General features: G+C 40.2%; 1 protein-coding gene across 1 annotated transcript in view; it reads right to left on the reverse strand.

Annotated features, from left to right (window-relative positions):
• Positions 1-25751, reverse strand: part of gabrr2a (gamma-aminobutyric acid type A receptor subunit rho2a) — a 100546-nt gene that overhangs the window by 69170 nt on the left and 5625 nt on the right. The window contains exon 2 of the mRNA XM_072458411.1: positions 24480-24586. Coding sequence (XP_072314512.1) covers positions 24480-24586 — 107 coding nt within the window. The remainder of the gene's footprint in view (positions 1-24479; positions 24587-25751) is intronic.

Below are 25751 nucleotides of genomic sequence, written 5' to 3' on the forward strand. Positions count from 1 at the left end.
CTTTCTGCGCGAGCATTAGCTGAATACAGATGGAAAGAGATGCGACGTTAGCAGGTCTGCCATTAGCGCGAGTGCAAATAGACGTTTTGGTTTCAGTGAAAAGGGGGTAGATTGCCACTTTGCCTGATTTAATGCCTCTGTCAATGATGTCGCCGTTCTGTAAGATCTTGGTACACTCTAATTGACGGTGATGATCAGAAGTGGAGGATTGCTCTTTCACAAGTTTTCTAAATGTTTCAAATGGTTCATGAGCTTTGTGTAATGACCGGAAAAGGACAAGATACAAGTGATACAAGTGGTCGAAATGAGAACGGTTAATTCAACGTGCAAAAATTGGATCTAAAATGTCAGATTAGCCATAACTTTGATTCAGTTTGTCAGCTAGAAAAGGTTAAACAACATTGTATTGACATATTTTAACATTTGAACTTGAAATGGAGTGTATCTTTGCTGTTCCTAGCACTGCATTAGCATTAGCACTAGCACTAGCACAACAACCAAAAATATTCATATTCACAAGAAAACTAAATTGTATTGACATTTTATCATTTGAACTTGAAATGGAGTGTATCTTTGCTGTTCCTAGCACTGTATTAGCATTAGCACTAGCACAACAACCAAAAATATTCATATTCATAAGAAAACTAAATTGTATTGACATATTTTAACATTTGAACTTGAAATGGAGTGTATTTTTGATGTTCCTAGCACTGCATTAGCATTAGCACTAGCACAACAACCACAAATATTCATAATCACAAGAAATCTAAATTGTATTGACATATTTTATTATTTGAACTTGAAATTAAGTGTAATTGATGGAGTGGTGCCCTCATCAGTTTTTTTTTAAGCTTGAGTGTTCTGCGCATTATCTTTATTGTTCCTAGCACTGCATTAGCATTAGCACTAGCGCAACAACCAAAAATATTCATATTCACAAGAAAACTACATTGTATTGACATATTTTAACATTTGACCTTGAAATGGAGTGTATCTTTGCTGTTCCTAGCACTGCATTAGCATTAGCACTAGCACAACAACCAAAAATATTCATAATCACAAGAAATCTAAATTGTATTGACATATTTTATTATTTGAACTTGAAATTAAGTGTAATTGATGGAGTGGTGCCCTCATCAGTTTTTTTTTAAGCTTGAGTGTTCTGCGCATTATCTTTATTGTTCCTAGCACTGCATTAGCATTAGCACTAGCACAACAACCAAAAATATTCATATTCACAAGAAAACTACATTGTATTGACATATTTTAACATTTGACCTTGAAATGGAGTGTATCTTTGCTGTTCCTAGCACTGCATTAGCATTAGCACTAGCACAACAACCAAAAATATTCATAATCACAAGAAAACTAAATTGTATTGACATATTTTATCATTTGAACTTGAAATTAATTGATGGAGTGGTGCCCTCATCAGTTTTTTTTTAAGCTTGAGTGTTCTGCTCATTATCTTTATTGTTCCTAGCACTGCATTAGCATTAGCACTAGCACAACAACCAAAAATGTTAATATTCATAAGAAAACAAAATTCACCGGATTAAACTAAACTTTATCCAAGCACCGCATGCAACAAACATATATATAATATTTCTTGAAGATGTGTCTTTTAACTGACGCTGGGTGTGTGCTGTGGGCGTGGCGCACAGATCGGAGGCAGCACTGCGGGGGCCCTCGCGTGTTACAGGCTCAGCCAAATCAGGACATTAGCGGCGGCTTCAGCGCGACACGAGGTGCAGCGGTGCCAGATTAAGGATTTTTCTGTTTCTACTGTAGAAAGAGGGGGCTTTATTTACCAAACAGCAAAGTGAGGGATTCAAAATCAACGTTAATGGTGTTTCCTCGCGATACACACTGTTGTAGTTTGATTCGTGAATGTTTGAATGACCCTGTGAGTGCCAGCATCCCTGTAATTAGTTGTGCTTTTTTGAAAAACGTAGACTCCGAGTGATTCTTGTAAGGTTCTCTAAAATGTCACATAGCCACTTTTTGAAAATAAAAACAGGTAAATGACAATCCACTGCGTGTTATGGTGAAATGTCTCGATGCTGACGCTATACTTATCAGCTCTGCAATTTACAAGAAAGTTACTGTTTCTGTTACTAAGCCATTTTAGATCAATTACTGCTCATTTTATAGTTGGAAAAGTACATCATAAAAGCATAATAAGTGTCCTTTACAATCAAGCTGGAGACAGGTCAGGATTATACAGTAGAATTTACTTTTATTTGATTGTTGACCTGGTTTATACTTTATATGGGATTACTGGGAATATGCAGAACAAAATTTAATATATATTTTTCACAATAGCTACAGAACATATCATTACTTAATCCTAAAAACGTGCCATTATTTGGTAAATAGTGTGAATGCGTCCTAATATAGCAGGTTTGTGGAGCCAATCTCAAACAAATACTAAGGCTCAACAATTGTGGATCACACTTTTATTTTTTTACTCCCTCTGAAATTATAAAATCATCCAATTACAACACAACCTATTCTCCTATCCACTCTACTTTGATTACTACTATGATCACTTCCAAATATATATTGGTAATACATATATAGTTTAGGGCATTTGCTCAAGAAAGGCTAGAATAATCGTTTTATTGAACTAAAATAGATTTACAAATAGTACATTTTAAGCCTCATAAAAGAAATTAAAATGGTGCTTATTAGCTAAAGAACTCTTCCTATCTAACTTGAATTTATTATTGACCATCCACCAATAAATAAACCAATGTTCACCCAAAATGACAAATTACCCAGAGTTTGCCTTGTTTGTCACGTCCAACTGTTGTTTATCACAAATACACAGCTCAGTAGTTACTGTTTTAGTTACTGTTTTGGGAACAAAGTGTCATTCTCGGGGTAACAGCTGTCCGGTGGCGTAACAGATTGGTGGCCGTGCTGATCCGAGCCGTAAGCAGGGGCAACCGCTGCCAGCTTAATCTGCTCATCACTGTGGCAATATAAAGCTATGAGGCTTGGAGCTAAAGGCTAGGCTAACAAGCGCTGGCCAAGTTGCAAAGACTGCGCTAAAGCTAAAGCTAAACTCGTCCCAAGCGTCTCCAGATGGACGGCGGGCACCTCTGATCCCGTCTCCGCTCCAATCAGCGCCATGTGCGGCTTTACAGCTTTAGCCACAAATGAAAAAGAAAAGAGACAAGCAAGTGTTGATTGTAGGAAAGTCCCCCTCACCAACCCCCCCAAATCCCCCCGAGCGCTAATCCCGTATCACGTCACCCTGGAAATGGCATTAAACTTGACACAATATTGTAATGTGGTCAATATTTTCACGGGAGCAAAGATGAGCAAACGGGTTACTTCACATCGATTTTTCTGTGATATTTAAATTTAATGTCCGGTTGCAGGATCGTGTCAAGTACCTCATGAATGAAAGTAGGTCAATGTAGGCCACCGGAGCAAACCTAACGCACTCTGAAATGTATTGTGTGCCAGGCCCAGATCGTTCCGATCCATAGGCTACGATATACTCTACAACTGGAATATCAGCACGTTTTTGTTCAGTGATCTCAACTTAACTATGCGCTAGGTTTGCGCAAAAAGAGTCGAACCGTTTACATATTTATTTTTCTCAATAATAAAAGGCCTTTGTATAAATAAATGGGGGGGGAAATTAGTTAGAAATAGTCTGAAACGTTAATTTTAAGTCTAAATCCCAATGCAATGTGACGTTATTGAGGTTATAGTTGAAGGTAAGATTTAAATTGTTACATAATTTTCTGGACTATAAGTCACATCTATTTTCATAGTTTTGGCCGGGGTGCGACTTATACTCCAATTCAATTAAATTCAATTTATTTTTGTAATGCTAAAAATCACAACAGCAGTTGCCTCTGAGGGCGACAGCGAAAAACTGATTAAACAATGTCCATGAAGACGGGGGAAGATGTTCCAGAGTCGTCTGTCCTTAGACCCTCCAGTGCGACTTATATGTGATATTATTTGTTATTTTCACACTGGCAACCGCATTTCACATGTTTATTATTTTCACACTGGTAACCACAAGAGGGCGCTCTAGGCTCCAAGCGACGCAGAAGAAGAATCTGCACTTCCTCTTCCTCTGGAGTTTGTGGAGTTGTTTAGAAGTGACACAGAGGAAGAAGAATTCAATGGATTTAGTGATTTGGGGTAAAACTGATGCTTTGGTAAACTTGTTAGCATATTCTTTATGCTATAGTTATCTGAATAACTGTTCATATGTTACGTTAACATACCAGACACTTACCACAGTTCTGTCTGTGCCTCATGTAGCTGAAGGTGTTAGCGTTAGCATACGTACACCTATTCACCAGGTTCTCTCATCTGTTATTATTTTAAATTGCATTTCAAGAGGAAATGTCTGTTCTTGTCTGTTCTTTTCCCAGATCACTGGGAGTCCCTGCTTAGATTGCTGCCCCCGCGACCCAGCCCCGGATAACCGGAAGAAGATGGATGGATGGATAAATTTCCCCCAAAGATGACATAAACGACTTATAGTCCAGTGTGACTTATATATGTTTTTTCTTCTCTATTATGCATTCTTTGGTTGGTGCGACTTATACTCCGCCACGACTTATAGTCCGGAAAATACGGTAGGAGCATTAATCACCATAAATACCATTGTTCCAGCGTTCACGTCATATTTAATGACGTTATTATCGGGCGAATCGGGCAAAAAGAAAGAAAAAGCCACATACCGTTGTGAAGTCTCAATAAAATATGATTTATGCAAACATTAAACAAGAACAACATTTGATTTGTTTGAAACAGACACACAACACCAGCCTAAATAACTGGATTATTCCACTGAGCTTTGAAATAACGGGACAGATACAATCTCCTAATTGAATCTCCACAGTCGCAAGATCAAAATATGGCACCCTCCCGCGTCACTTCTGACTAGTGAGATTTGGTGTCATGTTATTTTAGGAAACAAACAAGACAGACTTTCATTATTGATTTGCTTTTCACAGAATTCACTGAGATCGGCCCAGAAGAGAGAAACAATACTAAAAAGTGAACAAATCATGGCGGAGCTGCTAATGTTTTTGTGATGGCACCGGAGAGACTTAGAACACAATGTTGGAGACGTTTCAAAATACATAATACATCGTCAGGCAGCGTGAGGGAAATAAGTACAATGATTACAAAACTGAACAAAATGCTTTACACGAAAAGGAAAAAAATATACATAAAAACGTTGGTACTGCTGACTGTTTCTCATTTAAAGATGCAGTGTGTAACTTTTGGATCCAGGTGGTGAATAAACCATTTCATCTTACTGTAGAAAAGCTGCTCTAGCAAATAAATATCCAAGAACGCTAATGGTGGCTGTGGGCTGAATGCAACTCAAATTTGGCAACTAAGCTCAGTACATGGTGTTTTGTCTATATCTCCCAGTCATTTATTTGGCAATGTTGGTGCAAACTAGGTGAATTTGCAGCTTTCTGGTTCAAAAACAGTCAAAAAAGTGAGCGTGTGCCGCCTCCAGTAGTACATTACGTGTTTCTAATTACAAATACTTGGCTGCAGGGCGGAGTTTGAAGCGTGGAGCCCAATCGCAGTGTTCCTTATACCTCCAGACCACGCCCCTCACTCTCCACTTTAGTCCTCCAGGAAGCTCTTTTTAGTCCCACTATAACATCTACATCTGTTTACCACGCATGTCAACAACCTCGTCTTGAGTTAGTTGTGCTTAAAATATACATAAATGTCTTTAAAAGAGACCTATTTCCCTGTAGACAAGCAGTCCAATACCGGTTAGATGGGCGAAGATGGAGGCAGACGGCGCAGAGCACGGGCAGAGGCAGATATGGTGGAGCTGGTGGAGAGTTAATGACACGGGCGAGTGTGCCGCCGGAGCGGAGAGGAGGGAGTCTCAGCGGACTAAAGGTCATCCGGAGTGTTCGCGGCCAGACGTAAACCCAGTTATTCCGTAATTAGGAGCGGCACTGCAGAGACTGAATGGACCGGGGCTACTACGGTGTTTCAATGTGCACACAATAACGGAGGAAAGAAAAGCTCAGTTAATGAGATGTGTTGATGATTTGGATTTTGGGTCGTATTTTCAGAAGGAGATTTCCGGTGTCTTGGGGTGAGAAAGATATATTGTCATTGAATCAATTTGGATGGTTGCGATGGGTCTCTAAAATTGCAACGAGGCTATACACGACTTTTTAATGTAATAAAGTAAAAGATTGTTCTGCCCCAGTACAATACAGATATATAGTGAAAAAAAAAAAAAGTCAAAATGTCTGCTGTCAGCATCAGATAATACAAAGAGAAAGAGACTTTTCTGCCCTGAAGGCTTTACCAGACAGGACAGCAGGGAAACGGCAGAAGAGGGAGGGTAGACATTTAGCTCACTACACATTATACACTGCACATGTTTGGGAGTTGTGTCCTCTGCATTTGACCCGCAGGCACAACCTGTCAGGAGCAGTGGACCCATCTCCAGAACAAGGCTTTGTCAGGACTATTGTGCATGCTAAGGTTTAATGGGGGAGAAAACCTCACCCACACATGGAGAAACATGCAAACTCTGCACAGTTGTATTAGTTGAGACAGGCTTCTACTCTGACAATGTTCAAATCTAAGCTAAAAACTGTTTTGTTTAGCTGCGCATGTGACTGAAAGGATTTTTATTTGCACTCTTCTCTTTTATGTGATTTCATTAGTTTAGAAAATCAGTTGGATTGATTTAAAAGGGAGTTGGACTCCAAAACACGTTGGACGTGTAATAGTACGTACCATCAGTTGGACTGATTTAAAAAAGATTTAAAAAGGAGTTGGACACCGAAAACACGTTACCCTTTGTGGCTAGGTGTTTTTTTTATTATTATTATTTTTTATTTAGTTCATTTTATCATATTTCTGTTTCTGAAATTTCTTTGTGATTTGAATGCATTGTTCCTGTTGTGTGAAGCACTTTGAATTGCCTTGTGCATGAAATGTGCTCTACAAATAAACTTGCCTTGCCTTAGTTAAGCTGTTCTTCACTAACAAGGACCACGCCACAACAATGGAATATGAAAGAATGTTTATTGATAGTAGTGATGAAGAATCGATGATGGAGCGATGATGGAGCGATGATGATTGATGATGGATTGATGATGGAGCGATGATAGAGCAATGATGGAGCAATGATGGAGCGATGATGGAGCGATGATGGAGCGATGATGGATTGATGATGGATTGATGATGGAGCGATGATGGATTGATGATGGATTGATGATGGAGCGATGATGGATTGATGATAGATTGATGATGGAACGATGATGGAGCGATGATGGATTGATGATGGAGCGATGATGGAGCGATGATGGAGCGATGATGGATTGATGATGGGTTGATGATGGAGCGATGATGGAGCGATGATGGGTTGATGATGGAGCGATGATGGATTGATGATGGAGCGATGATGGAGCGAGGATGGATTGATGATGGATTGATGATGGAGCGATGATGGAGCGATGATGGATTGATGATGGAGCGATGATAGAGCGATGATGGATTGATGATGGATCGATGATAGAGCGATGATGGATTCATAATGGAGCGATGATGGAGCGGTGATGGATTGATGATGGAGCGATGATGGAGCTATGATGGATCGATGATGGATCGATGATGGAGCGATGATGGATTGATGATGGAGCGATGATGGATCGATGATGGAGTGATGATGGAGCGATGATGGAGCGATGATGGATTGATGATGGAGCGATGATGGATCGATGATGGAGTGATGATGGAGCGATGATGGAGCGATGATGGATTGATGGTGGAGCGATGATGCAGCGATGAGAGTTGGCTGGGTAGAGACTCAGGATGGGACTCTTTCTCGGGTAATCAGCCCAGCCGATTCAGAACCCCCCCCCCTCCGTAGATAGTGATGTGTTAAGGTGAAGATGATAGAGACATGGAGTGGGAGGGTGGGGTCGAGAGAGCAGAGACGACAAGAGATGCTGGGATTGGCCTATATATATATATAGGCCTTCTGGGTAATTAGAGGCGTGGTTAAAGAGTGGAGGTGTGGTTGCTGGAGAAGAGGTTGGGGCGTGGTCCTGCTCCCGAACCCAAGTTAACGAATACATCGTCAACTACACATACTTCAGTGTCAAACGCTCCTGTGCTAATAATGTTAGTGATAATGTTCCTGGACATGTTTAAAATGCTCCTGGACATGTTTAAAATGCTCCTGGACATGTTTAAAATGCTCCTGGACATGTTTAAAATGCTCCTGGACATGTTTAAAATGCTCCTGGACATGATTAAAATGCTCCTGGACATGTTTAAAATGCTCTTGGACATGTTTAAAATGCTCCTGGACATGTTTAAAATGCTCCTGGACATGATTAAAATGCTCCTGGACATGTTTAAAATGCTCCTGGACATGTTTAAAATGCTCCTGGACATGATTAAAATGCTCCTGGACATGTTTAAAATGCTCCTGGACATGTTTAAAATGCTCCTGGACATGTTTAAAATGCTCCTGGACATGATTAAAATTCTCCTGGACATGTTTAAATTGTGGACCTTGAACAGAACTGTTAGTGTCCGCTCTGCTGAGACTCCATTTCCCATGTGCCCCTTGTGTTTGTCATGCGCTCCCATGTTTGTTTCTGTGTGCCATGTGTTTCTGTGTCTCCGCCCCTCACCTGCCGTTTGCTACTTCCTGGATTTCCCAGTCACCTCCCACCACACCTGCTGTCAGTCTTCTCATTACCTCAATCAGTTTCTCCTGCCACTTGATTGTTCTCCACCAATCACCTGCTTCTCTGTGTGTTTTTAAGTTCAGTCTCCCCTTTGTTCTGTGTCTGTTCGTCATTTGATGTCTGTCCAAAAGACTGCTAGTAACCCCTGCTCTGCTCTGCTCTGCTCTGCCCTGCCCTGCCCCTGCCCTGCCCCTGCCTTGCTCTGCTCCTGCCTTGTTGTCCTGCCTGTCTACCTGAGCTAAGTTAGTGCTTTCCTTTTTATGACTTTTGGAATTTTGGATCTTATGTGTTTTTGCCTTTTTTTGGACATACTGAACCCTTGTACTTTGCCTTTTGATTTTAAACATTTTAGAAATAAACTCTACTTTGCCTTTATTCGGACTGCTTTTGGGTTTTTGCCACCGGGATCATAACAAGAACCCTAAAATTTTAAAACAAACAAATCATATTTTCCCCCCAAAATTGTTTGCCTGTTACATATAGGCTAGTGGTTCAATACAGCATTGCCAGACATGTGATAATTACCATATTTGTACAATAATTTAGACCTCTGTATGATGTATTTTCAATAACTCAAACTCCATAAATCTCTATATAATGTACGATAATTTCAAAGCGCCAGATAGTTTTGTTTAATGCTCAACGCCCTCTCTGCCGCAGCTTTATCTCAGTACACTTTATTTTTCTTGTTAGACAGAAAAACTGACCCAGGATCCCAGCTGTGCGTGTGTTCTGACATTTGATTGGTCAACACCAACATGAGCCCGCTGCGCTCCCCAAAGCAGCCAAAACAAATCGCTCTCTGTGTTGCTATCTCGTTTATTATTCTCTGAAAGGAAAAGTAGAAAGTTCAGATGTAGAAAGTTGCATATACAGTACGTGTTCCATATATGTGTTCTGTGGCTTGTATTTGTGGAAATATCTGGACACCGACTCGGGAATGTAATGTAAGGTTTGCAGTTTGAGAAGAGAGTTTCTTTATTTCAAGCTGTTGGACAAATGTTTTGTTACAACAGTGTGAGCTCAATGCTGCATGCGGCTGTTGTTCAGGCGCAGTACAGGACCACAGGGCTGGACCACAGGGCAGGGCAAGACCACAGGGAAAGACCACAAGGCAGGACCACAGGGCAGGACCACAGGGCAAGACCACAGGACCATAGGGAAAGACCACAAGGCAGGACCACAGGGCAAGACCATAGGGAAAGACCATAGGGCAGCTCCACAGGGCAGCTCCACAGGGCAGCTCCACAGGGCAGCTCCACAGGGCAGGACCACAGGGCAGGACCACAGGGCAGGACCACAGTGCAGTCTTTCTGCTGCAGCTCCCTCAGCCCCAGACACTTCTTTGGCTTGGTCTATGATTTGGGTCATTAAAGAGCATGTTGTTTAACCTTCAGCCCTATATCTTTTTGAGTGTGTGCGTGCGTGCGTGTCAAAACCTCGGCATGTGGGATTCTAACTTTTAGTGCATGATTATGAATGTTTTGGTATTGCATAATAATTTGGTTTAAAAACCCTATAATTTCAGGCTCTCTGTACAATGACAGGGTCTGGCATCACTCATTCACATTGACGTCACATTTAAACCAAACAAACTCAGTCCAAATGACATAATGGCTTTTTGTCCAAAAGTCTGGGCACAACATTTTTATGATTAAAGGTGGTATGGACGATATTTTTCAGCAATTTTTTTTTATATTTCCTCGTGGCGTGGATAAATCATTTGTCCTGCCACAAATCAATCATAAAACGCACCTACCGCTCACCTGCAGCCGCGTCAGGCTCGTCCCCACGTTTCCGCGTGCCTAAGCGCATGGATCTATCATAATATAGTTCCCTCAGTGTACGGGGCAAAATGAAGACGGAGAAAGACAGTTCAAGCTGACGCAGAAGTGGACAGAAATCTACGGGAGACGAGAGATGCGATGCGCTCCGTTGCGCTAATAAACAAACGCACGTGTGTGTTGTATCAGTCCGCACGGGGGAGTGCGCATGCGCACTTCCACCTGCGTTCTCAAATCGCCGAAAAATCGTCCATACCGCCTTTTAAATTAGGTCAGTGGTTGCATGGGTTACAGCTAAACCATGGAAGAGCAGATTACAAATACTCTTATTTTAGCTTAGGGCTGTAAAATATGCAAACTGCAATTTTACTGGTCAGACCATAGCAAATTGCAATAACAACAAATATTCATGTCAAATCATTTATATACGTACATATATTTAATGTCTTTTTAAAACACGCTAAACCTTGACCTACATTATGTCCTGAAATTCATATAAACTAACTAAACTAATATTATTAGTTTAGTTAGTTTAACAGTTCCTGGACATGCTTGAAATGTAAACTTTGAACGGAATTGTAAAATTAAAATGCTAAACTATATCATACTTGGCCTAACACCAAAGTACATCTCAGACTTGTCTGTGTCATATGAACCATCTTGGACTCTAAGGACGTCAGGGACTGGCCTCCTGCTGGTGCCAGAGTCAGGACTAAACATGGACCGGCCTCCTGCTGGTGCCAGAGTCAGGACTAAACGTGGACTGGCCTCCTGCTGGTGCCAGAGTCAGGACTAAACATGGACCGGCCTCCTGCTGGTGCCCAGAGTCAGGACTAAACATGGACCGGCCTCCTGCTGGTGTCAGAGTCAGGACTAAACATGGACCGGCCTCCTGCTGGTGCCAGAGTCAGGACTAAACGTGGACTGGCCTCCTGCTGGTGCCAGAGTGAGGACTAAACGTGGACCGGCCTCCTGCTGGTGCCAGAGTCAGGACTAAACGTGGACCGGCCTCCTGCTGGTGCCAGAGTCAGGACTAAACATGGACCGGCCTCCTGCTGGTGTCAGAGTCAGGACTAAACATGGACCGGCCTCCTGCTGGTGCCAGAGTCAGGACTAAACGTGGACTGGCCTCCTGCTGGTGCCAGAGTGAGGACTAAACGTGGACCGGCCTCCTGCTGGTGCCAGAGTCAGGACTAAACGTGGACCGGCCTCCTGCTGGTGCCCAGAGCCAAGACCAGACACGGAGAATCTGCGTTCCAGGTCTATGGGGCAAAGGTCTGGAACAGCCTAGTTGTGAGACAGGCCTCCACCCCGGCTGTGTTTGAATCTAAGCTAAAAACTGTTTTGTTTAGCCGGGCCAATTTTACCTGTTTTTTAATATTTTAAAATACTACATTTTTATTTTATGCTTTATTTTATTCTGACGTACATTGTTTTACATTTTTATAAATTGCATTGTGTTTTTAATTCATTTTTTAAAATTGTGTTTAAAACACTATAAAGCACTTTGAATTGCAGTTTGTATGAATTGTGCTTTATAAATAAAATTGATACTTGAATTTTTTTTTAAATTGCCTTTCAAATATTGTCACATACCCCAGTTGTTCATTTTAGCAGTTCTCATTCTGTGATACAAAAACACCAAACATCACGCAAACAAACAATATATATTATTTACCGACGCCTAACTTCTACTTCAACCAACAAAAGCTAAAAACTTTTCAATCAATGCACATGTCTGCAAAAAGCGCCGCAACAACTTTAGATCAACAACGCACCACTCGAGGCCTCTGCGCTCCCGATCTTCCTTTTAAGCAATAGACTGGCTGCACGGCGCTTAATGACCTTATAAATCCAGTATTAAGCTGTCACATTTTCTGAAAAGCACACAGCAGACTGGCCATGCGGCGGAGCCCGTAACGACACACGGCTACATCAAACAAATGAACCTATCTCACGCTCTTGGATTAACACTGATCTTTGTGCGTTATCTTCGCCCGGATTAAAAAGCAGTAATACAGCGCGAATGCTAGCCACGCTTTTGTGTCCACAAAGAAGGGAACATCTCACCAAAAGTGTGTCCGCCGGCTGGATACGGGATGGTTATGACATTTGCGAACAAGATAATGGACAGACTGTAATGAGCGACTGCAGCGTTGTTCCTGTGGGCATACTCCACGATCTATGGCGGAGACTGTAAAAATGACTGCCATCTTATTACATATGGCTCTCTAAAGGCCAGTAAAAGACTCTGCATTATATTACAAGCCATAAACTCTAACACATTTTGTATGAATGAAATGAGTAATTTTAACCTAGAGGAGCAATGAGGGCTCCAGCAAGACATTAGTGATTTTATTGCCAGTGGTAATAAATATAGTCGCCTGCTCTAGATTTTACAGCATATTAATAGAAACACTAAGTGACTAAACTTAACCTGTGATAAAAGAATGCTCAAGCTAACGTCGCATTGTGTAAACATAAAACTCATTTACTTTTGTGGCGCTGTAATGTGTTATTTAATGTGTCACTGTAAACTTTAAAATTGTTCTAATTGTGATGAATGAATGACCACGTGCTGTTTTAAAGCAGAACCAAGGGATATTTTAACATTTAAAGGATAAATATGTGTCTCTGGGCAAAAAAACAAAGAACTCTTCATGGAAACCCTGGCTCATTTTGTATATTTGAATATGTATTCAAGTCAATGTTAAATCTTTTGGTATGTGATTTTTGTAATGCTGATTATGAAACTAAATAAATAAGAACACTTTGGGCCTGTTCTCTGACTATTTTAACAAGGGGGAGCTCATCGCTAACTTTTGCATTATCTAACTTTTCTGGTAGAGAGTCCGCTACCTGCTTGTCTCCATGGAGATGTTGTTGCTTTGCCTGGAATGTTCCAAATGTATGGCATTATACTTTAATTTTACTTTTTTTCCAGGCCAAGTTACAGGGCAGATCAGTGACAAGTTGTGTGTTCACTTTTTTTTCCTTTTACATAATAAACAAGTTTAAGTGAATAATAGAAAAAGCTTCAGTTGTAGTCATCTGGACTCAGTTTGAAAAAATAGACGTTTCGACTCTCATCCAAGAGTCATTGTCAATAACAGAATTTAGGTCGAGAACTCCGATATTAATACTGTTCTGTGGTAAGACCCACCCATTGGGCGGAGCCTTCCTGAAGTAGAAAGAGTTGTTTGTTTCAACAGAAACTCCCCCTTGTATCTACCGAGCTAGCCTATTCAGAATCTTAATGGGCTATTAGAAACCTCTTTGTCTTTGTGAGACCCTGGCTCAACCACCCTGAGTACCTGATTAGCATCTGAATGTCCTTTACCTTTCCAGGGGTTCAGAATGACCTCATGGTTTCATATGATGTTGTGTCCCTGTTCACCTGCATCACGACCACTGATGCAGTAGCAGCAGTGAGGATCAGACTGCAGGAAGACACCACCCTACATACAGGAAAGGACCAAACTGACACCTGAACACATATGTAAACTGTTGGACATCTGTCTGAACACCACTTACTTTCAATTCCGGGGACAATTTTACAGACAGATTCATGGCTGTGCCATGGGCTCGCCCGTCTCTCCCATAGTGGCCAACCTGTACATGGAGCACTTTGAGAAGAAGGCACTGTCCTCATTCTCAGGCATAGCCCCAAAACTGTGGCTTCGCTATGTCGATGATACTTTTGTAACAATCAAGAAACAAGAGCTGGAAACCTTCTCTGATCACATCAATGCGGTGGACCCACATATTAGGTTTACAAGAGAAGACGCTAAGGAGAATCGCTTGGCCTTTCTTGATTGTTCCACGATCAGAGGAGAGGACGGGAAACTCCAAATAGAAGTATATAGGAAACCTACACACACGGACCAGTATCTGCTCTTTGGTTCCAACCACCCACTACAGCACAAGCTGGGGGTGATCAGAACCTTACAACACAGAGCTCAAGGTGTGCCCACCAGCTCAGAGGGCAAGAAGAAAGAGGAAAAACATGTCCGAAATGCCCTCTCAGCCTGTGGTTACCCCGCTTGGGCTCTCAACAGAGTGAAGAGAACCAAGAAGCAGGACAAAAGGGAAACTGAACAGAGAAGGAAGGGTGTTTCTATCCCTTATGTGTCTGGCCTGTCGGAAAAACTGCAGAGAATTTTTAGACAACACGAAGTCCCTGTTTATTTTAAACCAGGAAACACTTTAAGACAAAAACTGGTTCACCCTAAGGACAAGTTGCCGACTCAAAAACAGAGCAATGTAGTTTATTCGATCCAATGCAGTGAAGAAAGTTGTAAAGAACGTTACATAGGTGAGACGAAACAGCCTCTACACAAGAGGCTCTATCAGCACAGAAGAAATACTAGTTCAGGACCTCAGAGCGCCGTGCATCTCCATCTTGAAGCCTCTAATCACTCGTTTGAAGACGGTGAGGTGAAGGTTTTAAGCAGGGAGAAAAGATGGTTTGAAAGAGGAGTCAAGGAAGCTATTTTTGTTAAAAAAGAAAGACCTTCTTTAAACAGAAATGGAGGGCTTAGGTTTCATCTTCCTGTTATTTATAATGGGATTCTGAACCCCTGGAAAGGTAAAGGACATTCAGATGCTAATCAGGTACTCAGGGTGGTTGAGCCAGGGTCTCACAAAGACAAAGAGGTTTCTAATAGCCCATTAAGATTCTGAATAGGCTAGCTCGGTAGATACAAGGGGGGAGTTTCTGTTGAAACAAACAACTCTTTCTACTTCAGGAAGGCTCCTCCCAATGGGCGGGTCTTACCACAGAACAGTATTAATATCGGAGTTCTCGACCTAAATTCTTTTATTGACAATGACTCTTGGACGAGAGTCGAAACGTCTATTTTTTCAAACTGAGTCCAGATGACTACAACTGAAGCTTTTTCTACTATGGAACACGCCTGGACGAATGAGGGATTACACCGACATATTTAAGTGAATAAGTTATTTTCATTATATCATACATGCCTAATCTGTTCCTTTACCTAATCTGTATTGCAACACTGAAATTTCCCCATCGTAGATCAAATGAAGGTTATCTTATCTTATCTTAAATGCCATACCATATTACATACCAGAAAAGGTACATAGTACACCTTTGAGGGTCATCATACTGTATTCTTAATTCACATTATTTGGCAGTGCCGTTTTAAAGGCACAAGTTATGACTAAAGGAATCGCAATGACCTCACAACCTTGAATTTGAGGTTTCATTTTTTATGAGAACATGTTATTCTTGCCCAGACACTGAGAATAAAAGCCCTGGACTCTGGTCAGTCCCGGCCCAATTGATCTTTAGCCAGGACTAAAACCTCAATTTTACAGTTTCTCGTTCTACACTTCAAAATAAAGCGTCGGCCCATCGCCCTTGAGAGCCATGTGCTTCTTTAGAATGCACTTATGGTCCGCCCCTGTTCCTGACTTTATTTGAATAAAAACTCTCTAAAGGATAACAAAGGAGAACTTAAAAATCTATTAACGCTTCACAAGGCCACACACTTCCAAGTCTTAAACTTCTCCCAACAGTCACTTCTTCTTCTTCTTCTTCTTCTCCTCCAATTTATTCAAGTGCTCATTGAATTGCAGAACTGCTAAATCCATTCAAATAGATATTGGCTCGGAGGGGTAATCAATTTGCCCACGCTCTAATATGAATTATAATTAAAAAGATGCATTAAGTTTGGCTTAATGAGAATGGGGAACAAAGGAACAATGGTGGATTCTGCCAAGACTTTCAAATGAAACTTTCGACTTTATGCAGCATCCACTATAGAAATGTGTATTCGAGACGGCAGCGAACACCTGCAGGGTCTGAGCGCTCGCAACAAAAAATATGGGCGTAGAGCGGTGGACGTTACCTTTTTACTAATGATGAAGCAAGTTTGTAAAGAAATACACTTTGATTATGGGAAAGAGGAATGTTAGTGCTGTTGTTGTAGAAGCTGGGTTTATGAAAGGTTAAGTTTAGGGTCAAAGTTGTTCAAAAAGACACGACCAAGACTAGACTTAAGGTGCGTTCAAACTTGTACAGCTCAAAGCAAAGTTGAAACAAATCTGAGAATAAACCTAAAAATAAAAAAAGGCAATTAGGGACTCTTGTGGGCTCAAACTAGGACCACACAAGAATAAGTACATTTTAAGTCAAGTTCTGTGTGTTATTTTTCTCTTTTTCTCCAGAACTTAAACGAAGATTGTTGTCAAAATTGCAAAGACCATGAGTTCCCAAACCCCCGAGGATGTCAGTGTGAATTTCAACTTGAAAAACATGTTTTATTTGTTAAACTGTTATTCTTCCTCTTCCTGCTCCTTTTCTCTTCATGTTCTAGTACATTGAAAAAAAAAAGAAATATATATTTTACATTTCTGTTTAAATCCATTACCAAGTAATATTTTGTGTTGACGTACATTTCGGTCATAATTTCAATATTTCTTATTTTAAACAGTTTGTTGTGTGATTGGACCTAATATAACAAAAATACATGGTTTTCAATATAAAAAGTACTAATTACATGTTATAATTTGTAAAGGATGTTTCAAAATCATCTCGCAACTGCCAGCTCACGCCTCGCGACCGACTTTGGGAACATTTTCTGCAGCAAACGGTGCACAATCCCCAATCAAAGTGACATAGTGCAGCTTTACTGAGAGAAACTGTAGTATCTGTACACAAAGCCATTATGGCAACACGCAAATTCTACAGAAAAAGCCCCATGTGTTCTGTGAATTTAACAGTTTTTGTTGTCATGAGGCGTGAGCGCTGAACACTTTCAGAGGGCTGTTTAATGAGATTGTAGCCAGCACTGTAACTTCATCAGAAATAGCACGGTAAATGAATTGCTCGGAGTATAGCGGCGCTTTTGTCGTTGCGTCATTTTGAGTCTAAATTTGGACGATTTAGAGCCGCAGTAAATCTAACGGTCGAAGGAGCCAGATTTAGTCGCGTCCGTCAGCCGTCAGCGGCACTGGACATCGCGCTTGACATGTGTCGGCGTTTAGTGTCCCGTCCCGGAGTCGCATGATGTAATCCATTATCCAGTGTGACAGAGGAAGACACGCTGCGGAGGCTCTGGACGTCCATATTCTGTCACATAATACCCACAGCTTTTCTGATATGTACAAGGACTGTTTGTGCTTAAGGCCGACGTAATAGATGGACACAAGTAGAGGGTATTATTATGTCAAGCACACTTTCATTTGTATTGTAATTGTGGACAGTAATTACGGACTGTATTTGCTGTTTGTCATCCACTCTGGTCTGGTTGTGTTTTCAGTTGTGCTTTGTGAGTTTTCTTCAATTGAATGCTTTAATTTTCAGATTTTTCAGTTTATTTTGTTGTTAGTCATACATTTTCCCAAGGGCTAAAGTCATAAACCATAATATAAAGTCTGAAAAACACGTTACCCTTTGTTGTTAGGTGTTTTTTAAATTTTTATTTTGTTAATTTTATTGTATTTCTATTTCTAATTTCTTTGTGATTTTAATGCATTTTTCCTGCTGTGTGTATGACATGTGCTCTACAAATAAACGTGCCTTGCCTTGAAAAGGAAAGAAGCTTAAGCACATAACGCATTTACCCTACAGTTACATGATTATATACATTTACATATACATATTTACATATATATCTACATACATATACAGTTATACGTAACATAAAGAGCAGCAAACATCTTTAAAATATCCAAAATATCCATAGACTACAAGAAACAAGGATAACGAATAGCTACTTTCAGCATTCATTTTCAACATATGTTTTTTTTTATCATTTTCCTCTTGTACAAACTTTTAAAAGTGCCTCCTGCAATCTATTAACTCCAACTTCTCTAAAATGTCTCTTTAGACCCTGCCTTTTCTTATCACTCCTCTATTTGCCATTAACAATTACTTCAATTACTGCTTTTACCAACCTTGAAATCTATTCTTAAAAAAGGGTATCAGGTGCACCTATAGAATATGCAGTGAAGTCACGCAGTCGCTTTACAATCATACGTATCGTTTTGTCGCGCCGCGAACACTCCAAAACCCAAGGTCTGCCGGAGCGTTCGGATGCTCTGTCTCTGTTGGTCCGTTAAATGAAGACATGTGAAAGGAGTTGGCGGAGAATCACAGATGTCGCGCAGCTAAAGGTGAACATGCACTTGAAAAACGTAATCAAGAACTTTGAGTACTTCATGTCTATAACACTGTCTGGGAAAACATGTTCAGCTTTCAATGAGTATAATACAGGTTAGAGAGAGCGTTGCTCCCTGTTGTGTTGGAAAATTCTACTAAAGAACTCATACAAGATAAGAGGGAGATGCACTTTTTAATCATCATTTGTACTTTTTTGTATTTGTACTTTATCTCATGCCCATGTTCTACCAAACTGATGTGATCTTGAAAAACATGTTTCATTTTAGACAATAACTAAACTGTCTTTAGCACATATTGTAGTATAACTCACTGGTTTGAATAGTGCATTTGGAAGGTTTGCTGTTCAAATTCGTGTCTGTAGCTACATAATGCTCGTTTATTGTTGTACCCTTGGGCAGGACACTTCCCTGTGTGCATGTAGTGTGTAAGAGAGTAAACAGTTGTGTGGAATGACTACACAAGCTTACAAACTGCAACATTTACGGCATTAATAATGTAATTGTAAAAGTTAGTTGAATAGACAAGAGAGGCTGATATGGCTGATTGATGATTTTTTCCCCCCCAAAAAATATATTGCTATTTTCTTCATTGTCTCTATATGATATTCAGACAATATTTTATCAATGTATCAGAAATATGCTGGAATGTTTGCAAATATCTTGGTCCATACAAAGTGCATAAAAAAAGACCATAAAAAGTGCAGAATTATCACTTTATATCTTAGTTTTGGAGTAGAGATGAGATGTTTCTGTTGATTTAAATTGTTTTATTATAGAATATACCTTTATATATTTTTTACACACAACAATTGAGTTATTAAATGTTTCGAAATATCTCCCACCTCTATTTCAAGGGAAAAGTATTGACATTATTGACATTCCCTTACTGTAATTGATGAGTTACAAGAATTAATAAGGTAAATTCAGTCTTTGTTCACACTTTGAATTACTTTCCGTACAAATTGTGCTCTACTAAAAAACTTACTAAAGCATATTAAAATCCATCTGATACGTCGCATGTTTCAGCCGACTTATTTGTATAACACAATTCAACACAATTTCCATCAAATCAACAGAAGGCCAGATTGAAAAAATTGTAGCCGGAATTTAAAGTGGTCGATGGAAGTAGTTTTTATGGAGTTGGAGGTTATTCCAGTGTTAAGGTTTCACAACAGAAAAAGCACAGCCTCTTTTTAAGGTGAGAAAATTGGATGTGTTCATACTTTTGTGTTCCTGTTAACAATCTTGCAGCTGCGTTTTGAAATAATTTGAAATAGCTGTTTGTGGATATCCTGTGTAGAGAGAGATACAATCATAAATTCTGCCTATTTTTTATGATTTTCACCTGAAAGGATTGGCTTTAATTTAACAACCTGAGCTGAAAGAAGGTTTATTTGACAACTTTACTGATTTATTTTTTGAAAGTCAATGCAAACTCCAAGATGTCTAACTGTATTGTATGCATTGGTAGATAATTGGCCCAGGGATGGCTTGAAGACGTCGGAGAAACTTTTGTCTTGCTTTCATTTAGTTGTAAGAAATTGTTTGACACTGTTCTTCTTCCAGACACTTATGGATATTGGCTATAGAGAAACTATCGTGTGGTGAGACTGGTATGTAAACGCTGGGTGTCGTCAGCATCGAGGTGATAGTGGGCATTGAATTTGGCGAGAACAGTGCTGAGTGGCATCATGTACAAACGAAAAGAGGACTGGCCCTAGGAGAGATCCCTGGGGTGAGCCACATGTGATGGGAGCTGGGAAGGACAAACTGCTACCAAACTAAACAGAAAAGGTATAACAAAAAACAACAACCGTCACTGAATCACGACAGCTTTTCACCAACACAACTGTCAACTTTCATAAACAAGTTGTACCTACATCCAGTCTCTCTAGATTGTGCCGACTCCTCTTTGGGGAAGGATGTAGGAAACACAGGGAGACTCTTTGTGCTGACTGGAGATGGAAAAGAAAAGATCATGTCATTAATGCCACTGGAGAGGCTCTCACATCCTAAAAGCTTCTGTAGGATCCTTTGTAAAGAACAAACAAACAACTAGTCACTAGTAGCCTCTTTTTTTTGGAGAGTAGAATAATGTAATTTCTATGGGCTTTTCAGATTAAGAAAATGACTTGATTTATCACCAATTAAAATAGATATGGTACAACTAGATGAATTAATTGAATGGATTGTGGCGAGCCGATGCTTATAGTAAATATAGAACTTACACAATGTAAGAAGAAGAACATAATTTAGACACATAAGTACAGTACTTATTATAACTAAATTGTCTTGGTCACTATTATTACTATGATTATTTTATTTATTGATATATTTTTTCTTATTTCTTTGGGTGTGTGTGTACGCGTGTGTGTTTGTAAAAAAAAACACGAAAAAAAAAAACGAATGGAATGTTTGCCGTGTAATGATGGTGGTCTCTCGTATTACATCGTGGTCGTGTACAAGGATCGGGTCCATTCTGAAGTTATTTGGGAGGATATGATTTTGCCTTGCCCATGCATTTGTACTCAACACTTGTGCATTATGGTGGGCATCGCTCTCTGATGCTGTTTTCCTTTTTATATCGCTCGGTATCTTGAATCTCAATGTCACAGCAACCCGAAGTGTATATACGTATGCAAATATATATGTAAAACGTGATTTATTTTTGTATCATTCGTTTATGTCGATGTTCTGTGTGCACTATGCGGCATCCCTTTTAAAAAAAAAACACACAAAAAGACATTTGCCTGGAGCTGTGGAGCCTCTGTTGGGATCCAAACCCATTCTCAGTCCCATTTCCGCTGTGACCTCCTGCAACACGCTCCGTCTCTACACAAAGAAGCCATAATCCCATTGCAGCCTCACGCTTTCAACGAAACACAGATAAAAAAAACAAGGCAACTTCTTTCACCCTTTCAAGAACCGTAGCGCGCAGATGGTTTCAAACAGATTGACAAAGAGCAAACCTTGAATTTTTCGTTGCGTATTTATGATTGTCTGATAAATAACTTTACAGAGATCACGTGTTAGAGAGGCAACAATGACAAGGCCACAAGCGTGAGTAATTGGCATACTATCCGCCTACTCGTATGTGTAGTAGAAAACTTTATAACAAACTGCTTTTATATTCTGACTCCAGTATTTTGACACAATCGTCTTTTTTTTGGATCGGATCACTCAAAAAAGCCTTTCACGCTACATTTACATCAATCATTAATGTTCAGCCACTGTTCCTTTTGTGCAATGTTTTTGGATATTTTTTTTGGTTGAAGAGATACCTCGATCCACCACCAACAAAAAAACACGACAGAATCAGAGCTTTTAGTAAAAAAAAGGTTGGAATATAATGTGGGGAATAATGGTCCGCACCATTATATGGCTCTTTATGTTTGGTATTGGTGACTGTTTTGGTTTCTTTTTTGGTAGAAGTATTATCAGAACACTCCAACCTGATCAATTATTGAATTACGTCCATATGTGAATCTGTTAACTTAAAATAGAGCTTTTTTTTACTGCACAATTGACAATAGCTCAAGTCACCAGTGTTTCCCGGCACACTGAAAATCAAGCCTTTGTTGGACCCCTTTGTAATAAAATCTCTGTGGGATCTAAAATGTTAAGGTTGATTATTAAATTACCTCTTTTAATATTCAGTTGTAGTCACCTGGACACTGTTTTAGCAGAACAAGATGTTTCCAAGATTTTTTGCCCAAAATTCTTAGAAATGTTGATGCAATCCCTCTGAGTTCTACTTTTGAAACTTACATTTATTAAAAGAATTATGGGAACCAAGTCCAGCCCTCAACAAAAGCGAACAAACTCGACTCCAAAAAGGTGTACACCAGTCCATTTTGTTTGCATTGAACACATTACTTTGGATCAGATGCATTTTATTCTTGTTTAATATTCAAAAAACAAAAATTCAACAGAATTTACATTAAAATCTATGAAAGAGATCCATTTCAAAGTCATATTTTACAGTCTGGCAGTTTGTCCCAGCCATAATTATATGTTTTTAATCATGTAATGTTTGATTACTGTATTACAAACTAGATGATGTACAAGTAATCCAATATATAGAAAAAACTGTAGAATGGTCACTTGAAAAAAACAAAACAACTTCAGTCCGAAGACATAAAAAAAAATCTTTGTGGATTCTGGTAACGACTCTGTAAGAGAACGGGATAATAGAGGAGAGACGCACAGATGAGTTTGGATTGATGGAGTCTTTAAATTGGTTTAACTTCAAAGCGCGGTACGGATCTGAAAATGGGTTCCAAAGACCAATCAATTATGAGACACGAAGGCGCCTCGCACGGCACTAACACGCTAACCCACACATGTCAGCGCTTCTGCCCCGGCATGTGTCATCTCAGCGGGGACATCGAGTCTGGGCCCTCCCCATCATCCATGTTCAGTCCGGAGAAGTATTGATTTCTGGAAGTGGCTTGGGTTGTACTTCATTTTGTGCTGGGATAAAAGCATCAGTCAGACTAGGAAAGTAGAAGGGCACGTCGCGTGTCTCCACGGCGCTGCGAGGACCACTGAATCATACTGTTCCAAAGCTTTGCCTCGTGTGGCGGACGGTGGGCTCCGAAATTGGACATATTCGTCTTTTGAATGAAACGTGATGTGATGGGAAAAAACAGATATAGAGGAACTGCAGTAAAAGGGGTTAGTGCGAGGGGCGAATCTGAAATGGTCAGAAATAGTGACATTTTAATTTATTTTCTGTTAATAATATACTGTAATATGTGTTAAACTAAAAATTAGACCAATGATGTTCTTGAGACGTTACCACCAATACTAATTCCAACCAGAAGAGGTGAGGTTTTTGCATTACAATCCACATTTGAAACCCGAATCTAAATGGAAAGATAATATTTGATGTAGGCCTATAATTGGTTGTGGAGGCGTGAACCCAGGACCAGGGACTTACTGTACATGTTGTTTTTAGCAGGAAAATTAGAGTAAACACAGGGAGAACATGCAAACTCTTCACAGAAAACAAAACCTGGAGTCAAACCCAGGAACGTCTTGCTGAGCAGCTGAAAACACTGTCTCACTGTCTCTGTGCCGCTCATGTCATAAAAGATAGGATTTAACTAGTTTGAATTGTATATTAATCATAAAGAGGTGTTAAGTGGTGATAGTGTTTAGCACAAGCAGTATTAGTACAAATATAATACAACAGATAGTCCAACTTCAGAAGGTAATAGTAGCACCAACAGGTATTAGAAGCAATTGTGGTACTCTTGAGCCACGTTTCGACTGGCCCTTTTCTCTCAGGCCGGTTCACTTTGGAGCGTATTTGAAATACTGGAGGGATGCAGCTGACGTCACTCACAAATTACAATATTGTTTTTTAGGAAATCAATCTAAATCGTACTTGAATTGTTTTTTTGTGAATTGCACAGATCATGAAGAAAAAAAGACATCCAGTGATTCTAATTTTCATCTTCAATCTTTCAATCTTTTCTCTCTTCGCAGTCATCTCGCTCAAACCGTTCCCGGAGCCGAAAGCGAGGACCACTCACAGCTCCCTTTAGGACCTCTTAAACAAGCCTGTACAGGTAGACTTATGGCCCGCCCCCATCCAGTCCAAAGTGAGCCAATGGAAACGTGCCTTTATTGTTTTCTCGTCACCATATGCGATTCCATATTTCATCATCCCTGCACATTTACTCAACTCTTTCATCGCATTGTTACCCACACTTGAGCGATACTTCTTTAAACTCGAGCACAGACATGGGAGACTTTTCTCACGACACGGTTGACGCTAAATCGCCTGAAAACAGTTACTCACCTCCAAAAGCAGGCCTCATGGTGAAGTCGTGATCATCTACTTTGAGCAAATGTTCCGTCTTGACTTTCCGAGACTTGGTCACATCTGGAGGCTTCTTGGCCAGTGATCTTCAAAAAAGAAAAAAGATTAAAAGGCCATCAAGACTCGGCGGGAGGACTGAAAACGTCAACTTTGAACAGAAACGCCGACAGATTCATTAATGTTGAACCTGTTACTTGAGGCTGTGTGGCGCGTGGGGAGGATCAAAACAATAAGCTCATTGATAATACATGCAAAAGCACAAAGAGTGTGGGAAAGTGGCTCAGTAGCAAATGAGGGAAACTGGCTGTCAGATTGTGATAAATGAATGTGCAGCCAGTCTCCGTGCTCAGGCAGAAAGGATCTGTGCGGTGTCACTCTGAGAGGGACGCCTGCTGCGATAATTGCTGGTGCACGGCATGATGGGAAAGGTTAGGACACTTGACTCAGGAATAGACTGAAACTGTCAGGAAGCGTTTTAAAGTAGAAAACATACAATATAGTAACATAACATTGGCGCCGTGTTTTTTTCTTCTTCCCATTGTGGAGTAGCGTGAATCAAAGCAGTAACATATGTACATAGGTAGTATAAATAGTACTTTTACTGGTAATTTGTCCACAGTTACACTCACTTCTCTTACTATTGTTCAGCCTCTTATTATAAGTCATCTTCTGAACAAAGTGTACATTTTCTTTTCTACTATTGTTATATATACATCTGTTGTGCTTTTATGTTTCCATATCTTATCCTTGTGTGTGTAGTGTGTAGTGTGTAGTGTGTTTGTCCTCGCATAGTCTGTACTCTGCGTCATAACCCGGCTCCAGGCAGCAAAAGCAAATATGCCAAATATCCAGTTTCATGAACAATGAATTCCGAAGAGGCGAGGGATTTGTGTGCATGTTTGATCAGAATATATGTATGTTTAGTGTTGTATGATGCATTCTAGACCAAAGAAAACAAGGAAAAAGAGCGGGGTGCGCAGGTGACTGTCCAGGAACAGGAGGAGCGAGCACGAGTGAGTTGCAGGAACTTATAAGACCTTATAAGGGCCAATGAATCTGTATGTTATATCTGTTTTTACCTCCCGCCGGATGGGACCACGGATTGAATTTAGCTTTGAGCCAAATCCGGCACCAGCTGTTCATTAATACATTCTGTCCCATCATTTGATACTGGATTACATGTAACAACACCTTATTTTGTGGCTGGGCTATCCACGGGACTGTTATGGGCCTATAGTGCAGATCAATAAC

Source organism: Eucyclogobius newberryi, unplaced genomic scaffold, assembly GCF_026437365.1.
Source record: "Eucyclogobius newberryi isolate DKJ021-1_F unplaced genomic scaffold, fEucNew1.0.hap1 SCAF_21, whole genome shotgun sequence".
NCBI classification, from domain to species: Eukaryota; Metazoa; Chordata; class Actinopteri; order Gobiiformes; family Gobiidae; genus Eucyclogobius; species Eucyclogobius newberryi.